The sequence below is a fragment of the Phasianus colchicus genome, chromosome 18, assembly GCF_987193195.1.
Source record: "Phasianus colchicus chromosome 18, bPhaCol1.hap1.1, whole genome shotgun sequence".
Lineage (NCBI taxonomy): Eukaryota > Metazoa > Chordata > Aves > Galliformes > Phasianidae > Phasianus > Phasianus colchicus.
The window spans coordinates 8,395,028-8,408,275 of NC_143453.1; the positions used below are offsets into that span (position 1 = coordinate 8,395,028).

At 40.6% G+C, this 13,248-nt stretch overlaps 1 protein-coding gene across 2 annotated transcripts in view; it reads right to left on the reverse strand.

Annotated features, from left to right (window-relative positions):
- Positions 1–5,074: 5,074 nt before the first annotated feature.
- The window catches only part of SBNO1 (strawberry notch homolog 1), a 30,079-nt gene continuing 21,905 nt past the window's right edge, over positions 5,075–13,248 (reverse strand). For both annotated transcript variants that reach the window (XM_031592638.2, XM_031592639.2), the window contains 13 exons: positions 13,060–13,191; positions 11,742–11,877; positions 11,230–11,342; positions 11,057–11,128; positions 10,478–10,577; positions 9,963–10,037; positions 9,543–9,689; positions 9,363–9,457; positions 9,046–9,138; positions 8,459–8,596; positions 7,687–7,763; positions 7,363–7,556; positions 5,075–6,497 (listed from right to left, as the gene is read on the reverse strand). In XM_031592638.2, coding sequence (XP_031448498.2) covers positions 6,355–6,497; positions 7,363–7,556; positions 7,687–7,763; positions 8,459–8,596; positions 9,046–9,138; positions 9,363–9,457; positions 9,543–9,689; positions 9,963–10,037; positions 10,478–10,577; positions 11,057–11,128; positions 11,230–11,342; positions 11,742–11,877; positions 13,060–13,191 — 1,515 coding nt within the window. In that variant the 3' untranslated portion in view covers positions 5,075–6,354. The remainder of the gene's footprint in view (positions 6,498–7,362; positions 7,557–7,686; positions 7,764–8,458; positions 8,597–9,045; positions 9,139–9,362; positions 9,458–9,542; positions 9,690–9,962; positions 10,038–10,477; positions 10,578–11,056; positions 11,129–11,229; positions 11,343–11,741; positions 11,878–13,059; positions 13,192–13,248) is intronic.

Sequence of the window (13,248 nt, forward strand, 5' to 3'; positions counted from 1 at the left end):
CCAAGGCAGGCAGCCCGGGGCGCACTCAGCCGGCTGCGCTGCTCTGCCTCTGTGTGGCTGCGGGCCCAGGCGGGATCACCCCGCCCTTTGGCTGGGGCAGACGGCTCGGAGCCATGCTTTCATCCCAGTGCTGTCTGCCGGATCTCCTGAACCTGCTTTGTGTCCGGGACTGGAAGAATCGACAGCAAAGCTGTGTGCTGCCTCACTTAAAATGCTTCTCACACACTGCTGGTGTCCAACACCACATGCCCTGATGGGAAGGTGAGCAGCAAGTGGCCTCTGTATCGTATGCAGAATTGTGTCACTCTCTGGAAGGATGCATTGTGTATACGCTTTTGGCTCTTCTGACTCACAGAATGCCTTCAAAATAGAAAATGAGTGTCATCAGACTCCTGAAACAATTGCGAGGCACAAACTCCTCTGTTCTTATAGCCTTGTTACAACATATTGACCTTAAAGCCTGAAGAGAGTATCCCTAATTATTTTGTTATTGGTCACTGGAGCAAAGGAAGTGGAGGAGAGAGTGGAAGCAAAGCCCAGGTCTGGAAAATGAAAATGACTGTGAGGAAAGGAATGTGGAGCTTCACAACGACTGGGGGGAGAGGAGAGCAGAGGAGGGAGAAAGGAGATGGAGGAAATCCAGAGGTAAAAGGCTGCAGCGCTGTTACAGGTTCTCAGAACGCTCCCATCAGGCTGCATGGCCCTCAGCAAACCTCAGATGCAGATTTTGGCAGGATGTGACACCCCTGTGCTCCTGCCTTGGGTAACTTCTCAGTGCAGAATGCAGAGCCCTGTAATGCTGCCTGATAACGCCTGCAGAACCCTTTTTCTCCCCATACAAAAGCAGGGAGGAGGTTGCAGGGTGCTTTGGAGCAGAGAATCTGTGTGCTTTTCCCACAAGCTGCCTGTCAGCCCAACAACAGCCACACACACCAGCCCAGCCGGGCTCTACGTACACACAGAGCAGGAAGGGCAATCCTGAATGTGAGGGATTTACAACCCTGGCAGACGCTCGTCACAGGAGGTAGCGTCGCCTGTAACTTAAGTAGTGCAGGCAGAGGATGGGAGACCAGACGGGAATCCAGCACAGTGTGGCTGAGGCAGGAGTCCAGTGCAGAGGCCCTGAAGTCTTGTCCACCATCCTGCTGTTGCTGCCTAGAGGGGCCAGGGCTTCCTTCCCGGGGGGTAATTAAATCACTTGCACCCTATTTATGACTTAGCCACTCTGGCTAAGCTGATACAGATCTATGCTTTGTGTGCCACAATTCATTGTAAATTTAGCAGGCACAGTCAATTCTCTCAGCTTATAAATGTGTAACAGGACATCAAGGAAGGAACAAATATACCATACCTGGACTTTCTAGGGTAAATGCCCTCAGCTCATGAGCTCTCTAGCTTTTTAAGAAAAGGCTGGGAAAAAAAAAAACAACAAAAACACTCTTAGGACATTTTACCAAAAGAAAACAAACAAACCAAACCTCAGTACAGAATTCATCACGTTCTACAGTTCATTTACATGAGCTTAAGTCTTTCTAAATGTTGTCTTATTGCTGAGCAAACTTCTGCTGCTTTGTGTAAGAATGGTTGGCACACACAGGTACTGCCTGCTCAGTGGAGAACAGCCTGCACAGTACTGCGCTGCAGGGCGAAGTCTTTGAGGTTGGCATACGTTTAACTTTAGGATAAGCAATACAAAAACCCATACACGATTATCTTAAACTTTACACACCTTTGCATTTTGTCACACTGGACTTTTAAAGGTGTAGAGTGATGTAGAGAAATGCTAGCAGAAGTGCCTCTTTATCCTTAGCAGTGCCAATCAAACGTAGGAAAACTGCTCCTGTGGAGTTATGCCCTGAGAACGACAACGTTCAGAAGTGCTGGCCAAATCTGGATCTCAGAGGGTAAAATGCAACGTGTTGGTTCAAGCCCTGCAGCACCGCAGGACCTTTTTCAAGGTGCATCTTTTAAACCTACACGCATTTCTGTATGGGTTAAGCTAACTGCCCCAGCGCTCCAGACACACTGCTTTCATTCCATGCTCCCAGCATGTCCTTCTCAAAGCTTCTGATGGCCTCAAACCCCATCCACTCAAACATGATTTTGGTCTAATTAAGAAATAGAAGCAAATCTGACCACGTTCTCACTAGTTTTTAACTTATCTGTCAATTCAGCATCAGATTTCAGTGGTAATTTACCCTCAGCTGCTGTCATTGTGGCTGAGACGCCAACATTTCCAGTTTTTTATTCCCTCCTTTGTTTTTCTGCTCAAAGAAGTTGTCTCTCTCCAGCAGGGCAAACACCCTGAGCAGCAAATGGGGCTGACGCCGCGCTCGGCTGTCGGGAGTGTCAGGCCTGGAGGCTTCCCATGGCTCACTCTGCACTCCGCATTCTGCGGTTGCACTGCTTTATTACTTCTGCTAACTGTCAGTCTATACCCTGAGATTCTGACACAGAACCATACACCACTGCTGCCAGTACACGACACAAAGCTTTTTTCTCCACCCTTACTTTTAAACCTCATACTGACCACAGAAAGCATTGGAAGTATTTTGTTGCTCATCACAGCCGGTTCTCGCAGTGGCTCTCCTGCAGTCAATGGACTTTGCAAAACACTTCATTCTGGAAACCACTGCACAGACACATCTCAGCATGGGAATAAGGGGAAAGGCACAGCTCCTGTGACATCAGAGAACACCTGCAGTGTAGGCAGACAGCCTGTGGAAGCTCCTGATACATTGTGTGTATTGCAGAGTACACACAAACTACCTGGATGGCAAGTTGAATAAAATAGCAACACAGCTTAGGAAGGTCCCCCCCAAAAAAAACCACAGAAGAAAACAATTATTTAAATTCATGAACTCAGTAGCCTTTAACATCTCTCTATATATACATATATACTCCTTATACACATGTACAGGCTGCAATAGGATCTGAACACAGCAGGAAAATACAAAAACCCCTTGATAATTCACTTGACAGATGCGTACAGGTTGCAGAGCTTTCTTCATTTGTGGAGCAAATGCTACACACTGGGGAAGCACTGAGCTTCTTTGGGGAAACTTCAGTCCTTCTGAGGGGTGTGTTTTCCCAACAGACCATACATCAACTGGAAGAAAGTGAAAACTCATTGTGCAGAGGGTTTTCAGTAGGTTGTAACTGCATGTGCTGCATCAGATGTTTTAAATATGAACCTGCCATTGTTAAGTATTAAGCAATCAAGGGACGTTCAAAAAAAAAAAAGAGAAACCCCACATTTCTATCCCTTCATTTCCCCAGTCAACTCAAAGCAGCACCTTCCCCTTCCTACTTCCAGAACTCCTGCAGTACAGACATCACCACCAGCATTTTACATTCAGCTCTGCCTTCTGCTATCAGAGGAATTTGTCCTTTGTAAATTTTACATCCTCTTCAGATAGCACTTTTTGTGAAGCAGATCTGTGTTCCACAAGTAACAAACAGTGATACAATTCTGACCTTGTAGCTTATGAGACAAAATAATCTCCCTTTCCCCCCCTCCCCTTTGAGAATGTTTTCCTTCAGGGCAGCACTGCAGGACATTATCTCCTCAATGTCCTTCTCTCATCTGAATTGCTATTTAGAGACCTTTTCTGCCTAAGCTTTAACAGCACCTAATCTTTAACAGCACCTAATGCAAGGTACAAACTACCACCAAATAAAAAGCCCCTCACAAAACCAGCCCCAGCCATCTAGCAAGAGGCTCTGACAAGCAGCAGCTCTGCAGCTTGAAGACGAACTTTCCATTTTGGATGATGGCCTTTGAAATGTTACCACGCTCTGGAGCCGTGGATGCCGATGCCTTAATAACTCAGTGACAGCACCAAGGAACTGATGGCAAGCAGGAGAGAACAGGCAGAGAGCAGTGAGTGGAGAAAAAAATTACTGCTTTATTTTTTCTCTGTGGAACACAGCTATGAGAGATTTAAAATGATGTGGATGAACAGTGTTAAAGTCCTGAAATAACATGTTTAGTTGTCAATACAGATAATATCCATTTAGTATCAGCTCAACTCAACCAAAGCTAATGCAGTAGGCTGAGAAGAGCACTTAGGAGCTGAAGTGTATTTAAATAACTCTTAGTTATAAAAACTGCCTTTCATAGAATTGTGTTGTTTGGGTTGCAGATGTAATACAACTCCATCCTGGAGCAGGGACACCTTGGGCATCTACCAACCCATTTTACTGAGGATTAAGATAAAAGTACTGTTTCACCATCTGAAAGGATCCAAGTTTCAGCAGAGTGAAGTCCACACACACAGCTTGCTGCTCCTAGCAATTTGGTTCACTATCTGTTACAGTATAATCTGTCAACATACTTCTTAAAAATCCCACTACTTTTCCTGGAATGGATGCCAAGCACACGGAGCAGTGGGTACGTACACGAACATCCTCCCCCACTCCCTGTCTGTGGTCTAGTTTTCCAATGCATAATCAGCTCCTACTGATATCAAAGCATTCAGGCAAGCTCCCCTTCACCAGCAGAGGATTAGAAAATACTACCCAGGACACACCCACCACCTGCATTACACACAGCTAAGCAAAGCAGCAGGTGCTACAGCCATAGGGTGCGTTCTGACTTTGGATCTGTATGTTCAACTTGTCACAATGAGTGAGAAACACCTTCTGACCATTTCAGACAGCAGCGTGAGGAAAGCAAGCTGACAGCTTCCCTTCCCCACACACGTGCACCATTAGTGTACCAGGGCATCAGTACCAGCACTGTTAATGGAGCCCCAAGCAAAACCATCCATTTAAGGGGGTTTCAGCCTGCAGTTACAGCATTTCTGGTCCCACTGCACACATACACACTGTGACACTTAGGTCTGGCTCCCTACACACTTACAGAAATGACATGCTATGATGGACTGCTGCTCAGTCAGGAGAGCATTAATTAAAATTTGCATCAACCTTTAAATAATGAGGCAAGAAGGAAACTGGAGCACAAGGCAGAAGCCTGGTTAAAGCAGGCTGGAACATGCCAAGTCCTGTCACATTCCAACTGTACACCCTGTGAGTTTTTTGGAACACAGAAATTGTCTAAACAAGACTCCACTTCTTGTTAGTACAATAACTTTTATTTGACATCTACAAGATCATTATCTTGTAGTTTTTTTGGACAGGTTTATACAATCTCAATTTTTCAATAGTGCAACCTGTGCAAGCAAGAAATGACAAACATTGTCCTTCACTTTCTTATAAACATCTACTATTATAGGCAAAACAAAACTTACCCATATTATAGATAAGTGACTATTCACATTTGTACATTACAATTTCTTTTAAACAGCTCCAGATAAACTCTACAATGTCTTACAACATATTAAACAGTATTCAAGTTACTGGGTAACAGAAACAGCACATACAGCGGAACCCTTAAGTGTTTCCCATTCTCTAATTTACAGCTCAAGTAAGGTTTCATCTTACAAGTGACAAATTAAATTACATTAATGAAGTAAAAAATATAAGATTGTATGCGAGATGGAAGTGAATTTGCACTTAAGTTTCCATAACCACCTCGGATTAAGGAAATGCTTCAATTTAAGGAAAACAGGCATCTAGCCTTCTTTGCAGTACACATTAGGAATACCATTAATACATTAAAAATGAACTAATTTTAATTTAAGATGTTTTATCACAAAAAGAACATGTTGTAGACTCAAATATATAACCCCCAGGAGAGAACCAGAAAAAATGCAACACCTGGGTATAAACACTATAAAAATGCAATAATAACCAATGCTGTACAACTAAGATTGTGTTTCTCTCTGAATTCCTGTCTTGCGTGTTTATCCTGTCCATGCCCGTTTCCAAAGACATGCACTGTCAAACAGAAACTGGGAAGGAACCTGAATGCATGATGTGCAACCTTTAGGTTTCATGCTTTTATAAACTTATAAATTGAAGAGAAAAACCTCATATATATTTTCTATATATATACTCAATACATGCATTCAAGGATATCTCCCACAGCAATGGCATTGATGCACTGCGTTAAACCCTGAGCACTGTATGACAAGATCAAAATAAAGCCTGCTTGGGGACTTTCAAGCACTTCCAAACAAATTGTGGTTTGTAGCTTAAAAGGCCAAAAGAAAGAGCAAACAGGAAGCACTACAGAGAGCATAAGGAAAGACAGATGCACCACCATAGACAACTGCTGGCTTTCAGTTCTACCAACCTTTCTAGATCTCTTTATTCCCAAAGTATTTGAGAGCACACAACTGAACTGAAAAAGTTATATTTCTTTGGAATCTGTCCCTGATTTTTATGCAAGTGATATGCTTTTACAGCCTTTTCCTCAAACACCAAAGTCAACACCTGTACTTTGTCCTCTTACGCATTGTTGAAGTTGGTGATGCTTTGTGGGTGATGCTGCTGCCATATCTGCTGCTGTTGTACTGCAAGCTGCTGAGACTGGTCTGATGTTGACAGGAGGTTGACAAGGGGCGACACGCAATTTGCAGGAATGATCAAGCCTGAAAACAGCAAGAGATCATTTTCACAAGCTTACACACAAGTTGTAGTTCATTAAAACTTCAGGCTGAAGGCTGATTTAATGCCACCTTTTAATTTATGCAACACTCGTATCTGTTTCTGATGTCAAATCTAATCAAGCACAGCCACAAGTTTTGGTTCTAAGAAGAGCTTTATCTTCAGAAGCCACCAGATCATAGAGGTCTTAAATCAGTAGAATTAAGTTGTCATTTTATTCTTAGGTTACTGGCTATCACACAAAACAAATCACCTGCTTCTACTTTTGTCCCAGAGAACTTAAAACAGCATGAAAGTTTAGACATGAAACAGCTAGCTTCAACATCTTATCAAATTGGCACTGGACTAGGAACTCTCGTGATTTTTACGTATCACAAGAAATCCCTCTTTAAAAAAAAAAGGCTATTCATAATCCTCTAGGATACCTGTACCATGAGACCTCCTCTAAAGAGGCTTGGCAACAAGAAATTACATACTGATCTCAACATCATTCTCATTTCACAAGCTCAAAAGCTCACAATCATTTTAAAGGCTTACTGTTCTTTGTCAGAAATGGCAAAAAAAAGTGGAGCCCTTACAGTTTCAAAGGCAGGTCAATAGGAAACTGTCTGAATTTTGTCTGCAGTCAAAAAGAACGGAGAGAATAAACATTCCAAAGTCTACAACCTGACTCAAAATGATGTTTGTATGACAAATCCAGATTCTAATAGTACCTTCTGTCCCTCCTCAACAGAAGCCATTTCTCCTGTAAGCATCTTCGTGAAAAGCCTCCTAAACAACTTTTAACAGAGTTTGTTACAACTCCCTCCCACCTCAGAATGGACATAAAAGAGCAGATGAGCCACTTACCTACGATCCTCTGCCCATCTTCAGTTCTTAGACGAACTATCTGCATTTTCACATTTGTACCACTCACAGAGGCTAGAACGCCTTCTACTTTTGTCCACACGCTCAATACTGAACCACACAAGACGTAGTAAGTTCGACAACGGAGTCCCACTTCACAAACTAATCCCAAGCCTGCCTTCTTACAATTGCCTCTCCTAGAGGGAAGAGAGAAAAAACACCTTTAAGTTCCACAAAGAAAAGCTCAGTTATAACAGCAGTGATAAGCTGGCTCAGGTAAGTAATTCAAGTTGAAGAAAGCATCTCTATGTGCATGCAAATACTAACCAGTAAGCATGTGTGCAGGTGTCTGCAGAAGAGTTATACTGCTCTAACCAGTGTGGCAGAGCATCTTCAGAAGGTACCTGGTAAATTCAGAATGGAATATTAAAGATTAGCAAGTAGAAGACATCAAGATTTACAGATAACAAAACAAATTTGCTCACTGCTATGTGAAAACAGGGTGTAACAACATCCTGATGGTGGAAGAAGGTAAGTTATCTGCAATTCCAAAAGGTATTCAGCCAAAATGCAGTCTCCAAGGAATAACAAAGCACTTAACACAGCAAAGTCTCAGGAAGAACATCAGAATCTCAGCTGTCCAGTAGTTAACATGAAATGATTTTCTTAAAAAGTGAGAAGGATCAACACTATGAAGTTGTTTTTAAATGAAGTTAGATATCATGCCAGCCTCTAAACAAAGTAATTCCTTGCAGTATTTAAAAGAACATTAGCAGCAAGCAGCTGAAGTTTCAGAATTATGCCTAAGAATACGCTGCACACAGCTGCTTACTAAGAGCATGCTGATACACCTCACATAGAAATAAGCCTTCTCCTTCCTAGCCCTAAGAAACAACTCACTTTATATCACTACAACACAGCTCATATTCAGACAACTTGGGATACAACAATACAGAAAGCATACAGATATACTTGCAAAGTTCCAGAACATGCCATGCTACAGAAAAAGTGATCCATATCTGATTTGACAGTTGCATACAAACAAAAACTACTTGCATTTCTTGCCCCCTAATTGAAACTAGTATCATTTAGTGATTACCTTCTTATATTTCTTTTTCAGGTCTGCACATGTTTCTAGTTTGAGTTGTTTCCCAGTATTTGGTCTGTATACCAAAAAAAGCTTCTTTTTAGGATTCACTTCTTTCACTAAAATAGCTGTTTTCTTGTTATTTCTTATCTGGAAAAACACAAACAAAACCCAAGAACTTTGTAAGTATCAACATGCTGACAGCACCTACCTCAAGTGATTTCCTACTGCATTTTTGCAGAATACAAGTGCATGCAGACATTCAATAATAAAACCATTAATAAGGATGCCTTTACAAGACAGGGATCTATAACAAATTTACATTCACCTTATAGAAAGCGAGCTTACCTGCTTTTGTCATACAGGTTTAAATAAGATATTCGTTTAGGCTCAAGCCTATAAGCAGATACCCAAAAGCAACTAGAAGTGAGTGCTTCATAATTAGAGCTGGAAATAAAATCAATATTAATCTTGAAGATTGAACATTTCTCAAAACTGAACAGTGGTTGATTCAAACATTTTTCAGAGGTGACAGCTTATTTGATTAGCCCCAAAACAAACTTTGCAGAACACACATAGGGCAGAGCAAAGAATCTTACCTGTAGCGATAAATAGAACCCATCATCTGGACCTGTCTGCTCTGCCCAGATCTTAGTTGCTTCATCCCAAGACATTCCTCTCTCCACACTGATCTAGAAGAAAACCACACAGGTATTTGAAGTGAAAGAAGCTTTAGAACAATTACTGATATGTTAACTGAAGAACCAGAAAATCTAATCATTCCCAGTGAAGTGCATGGCACTTCCTTCCCCCTCCTCCTCCACTCAGTGGAAGCTTAGCAGATTTGAAGTATTTAATGAAATTATGGGCAAACTAGTCTTATTCAATCATAAAAATGTGGAAAAAATTAACTTACTGTGTATAGCTCTACATGTCCAGAGGTAGAATATCCAGGAGTTAAAAACTTCTTAACATCTGCTTTCCTCACTTTCTCATCCCCGGAGCCCAAATCTTAAAAGGAAAGAACAGAGTTACTCCTCTTCTCTTTTCTTAAGTATAGGAACAATGAGATATAGTGAGATATTGAGTAACTCACCTAAGATGCCCATATCATATCTTCCATTCTTTTTTGCATTTTGAATAACTGCATTTAATGTGTCAGAGAAGTACTGGAATAAAGCATTCTGCTGATGTACTTCCATGCCAAGAATTCTATTCAGAAATTTTCCTATGTTGTTATAATCTTAAGAAAAAAGAAAAAGAAATACATCTGGTCAAAGATTAAGCTTTATGATGACAAGCTTTCAAGCAGTGTTCACAGCATCTAAAAAGAAAAAGATCCATTCTTTCACAAATGAGGAAAACATTCCCAAGGTCTTTGAAGAAGTGTTTTTTGGTGGTTTTTTTTTTTAATAATTACAACTTTGGTTTTGCTGTTAGGAATCCACCATCACGATGTACAAGTGGATAAATAACTTCTGGTGACATTTTACAGATACACTGAAAGCATAAATACCTTTATCAAGAGTTAGAATTCCAGATCTGTCTTCTACATTTATCAGCCCTACACCAATCAATCCTTGACGAACATCTAGGAAAAAAAGATCACAGTTGCTTTGCCACCTAAAAATACACCAATGACATAACAGCTTATCAACCTTGCTTCAAGATCCAATTTTAACTGACAACCTCAAATACATCACTTGCAATTGCTACTTAAATACATTGATAAGCAAGACAGGAAACACAGGCAGGGAAAACTACTAACAGGCACTGTATGTGAACCCATGGGAAAACAAGATGCACCAACTTACTGGTAGCAAACAACAAGCTCTGTACTGAGTGGGTTCACCTATCTTTCCTTATTTGAACTTCAACATTCAGCACAATACACAGAAATAAATCCAATGAGAACCTACCTGGGCCAGCTGATCAGTTTAAATAGCAATATTTTCTAGCTCTAGCATTACTAGCATTTTCTGCATATTAGAGAATGAGTAAAGACAATTACATCCAGTGGATTATAATTACCTTTGAAAAAGTCTCCAGGAAAATCAGGAGGTGGTGAGACCATCGGGCTGTCTAAATTCACAATGGATTTCATAACAATCTCTAAAGCATTCCTGCCATACTACATAAGAGAAAGAAAGTTGCTCTGTGATCAAGTGTTTGTGTCTCAGTTCCAAGCACACATGGGGCAAACAAATGTTTGATTTACAACAAAACATTCTTCTGTTTAACAATACTGAGGGGAACTGTTTAAAAGCTTCAGTTCTAAGTTATACTACATGACCAGCCCAATGTTAATTTCTAATTACAACTGCCAAATTTATTTTTTAATAGTAATTGCAAGTACACATGTCATTTACTTAATACTTGAGTTATGAGCAAATGCAGAGAAGTAATTTGCACACATTTGTGCTTCATATAGTTCTACAAATAGAATTAAGATTCTCTCTGGCTGTCTTGAAAAGAAGGCACCCTCCCATCAGAAAGTACTGTAGTTAAAGTAAAAATACGTAACAGGAAACAGAAGAGATCCTCCCTCAACATGTCATTTGCAGAATGAGCACCACAGTATAAGCTTTTCAAACAAAACAGAACCATCACCTTATTGTCAAAATTGAATCTGCTGAGGTCTCGAGTTTCTGTAGCCCGTCTGTCACCATGAGTAAGGGCTCCCTGTTAAGACACATCTTTGTGATTAGAATAAATTGAAGAAACAATAAACTAAGTTGTATTTTTCCTTAAGTGAAGGATCACATTTCTTGAAACAATCTTACCAAGCTTTCCAGTCTTTTTGCAACTATAGATGCAAATCTCTGCTCTCCGGCCAACTCAGAAATCAGGAACACATACTCTGGAGCAGTCACTTGGTTGGATCTATGAGTTCTTCCTGGATAGTTAAATACAAGAACATATCTTAAAATAAATTCCACTCCAATTAACATTTTTAATAAACTATGAATTGTGTAAAGAAAATAGCCAGAACTTAATCCTGCTGCAAATTAGTTTTCACTGTAATCCAGCCAGCAGTCACAAACCAGAGCTGTGGTAACTTCATGAAGAGACTTGATACATACAAAGCTAAGTTGCTGTATGAACTTGTTCACTAGGGTACTATGAAAGCTTTTGAGACTATTAGCTGTGACTGCACATAAAAGTAATTCTGCCACAGGTAAAAGAGACTGGAAGGATCCTTAGAAGGCTGCTCCAAACTTCACAGGAATGAGCAGTAATGCTGAGTAAACTCACTGAATTTGCTAAGAGGAAAAGATACAAAGAAGTTATTTACCAAACTGCTGTATTGCTCTGTCTGCACTCCATGGCAACTCCAGGGTCATGTGAACTCTCCGCCTCTGATTCTTAGCTCTACGGTCTGCTTGCAGTGAGATACCAGAGCTGGCAGCCTCCGAGATTATGGCAATGTTCTTTCAATTAAGAAAACAATATTTAGCAAAAAAAACTGATAAAGGTTCAGTTTCTTCAGATTCTAAGAAAATTTGATTTTGGATAATATTTCAGACATGTTAGAAACAAGTCATTTGTTCTTAATATCTCAAGAAGAAAAGGTGAGAAAAAACTATGGTTCCCCATCAAAGTTAGAAATGCTAGCAAAGTTTTCTACAGTTTATTTAAATAAGTGTTTTTCCAGTTTATTTTTTGGCAACACCCTCCTATGCAAATGAGGGATAGCACATTGCAGCCCTGCCATTCCAAAGGGCACATTTGCCTGGCACTGGCCTGTATGTCACAAAGAAAGAAGCGACTGAGGGAGATTTGTTCTGACAGCAACATGGAAAAAAAGACAAAAAGTTGGGGCTAATCCCATAAAAGGAAGTGCATGTGGCTATTCTGCTATTTCCATTTACCTTGAAAGAATGCAAATGTTTGGACTGTGTGGAAGTCACTTACAGGAACATAAATAGTTCTCCCTGAATGCAGTAACAGACCACACAACAGCTATGTTTACTTCATTTGCCCTCTTGTGGTAGCATGCTCAAATGAACCAGCCATCGTGGATTTTTTCCTCTCCTTATTTTATTAGCTCAAGTTCTATGATTATTCCAGTCTTTACTTTATTTCAGAGTGCAAGACAAAGGCTGAAAACTATCAGTCTAAGCATTACTTCTCAACAAAGCTTAAGATAAACAGCCTCCATCCTTTCATTCTAACCTCTCACTGAAAATTTTTCTCCCTTGCCACACCAAGCCAGTCTGTGCTTTCCTCCCCTCTTTCTCAACTTTGTTTTCTCTTGGTAGCATTAAGTACACAGTAATTCAGATAAAGGATTCTGGAATACATGAAAAGCTTACTTGCTTTTTAAATATATGCAGTTTCATAAGACTAGTTTAGGGGTGCTATCTTCCCTATTGGCACGAGGCCTCCACACCCCCCCCAACCTACAGCCTGATCTGTGCAGAATGCTGCACCACACACTTGATGGGACTACTCAACATCTTGGTTTGAAAAACATACAGCACAGAATAGTAAATGCTTTCTAGCTAGTATTCATAGTGAATAAAATCACTGTGAGATAACCGACAGTGAAGTTGTGGCTCTACATGGCTGACTCATCTGGCAAGTTCTTCTAAGTTGTATTTAAGAGCTACCTTATCTCCGTCCATGAACCTCTGCTTTTCTGTGATGTTCAGAATTTCAACAGGCACATCAAGTTCAGACCTTGACTCGTAAGATATGCTGCCATCATCGTTGCTCACTACTCTTCCTTTGCGGCCAGTCATCTTTGAAAATAAAAAGTGAATAGAAGCTCATTATGGAAATACCAGAACTACAACATG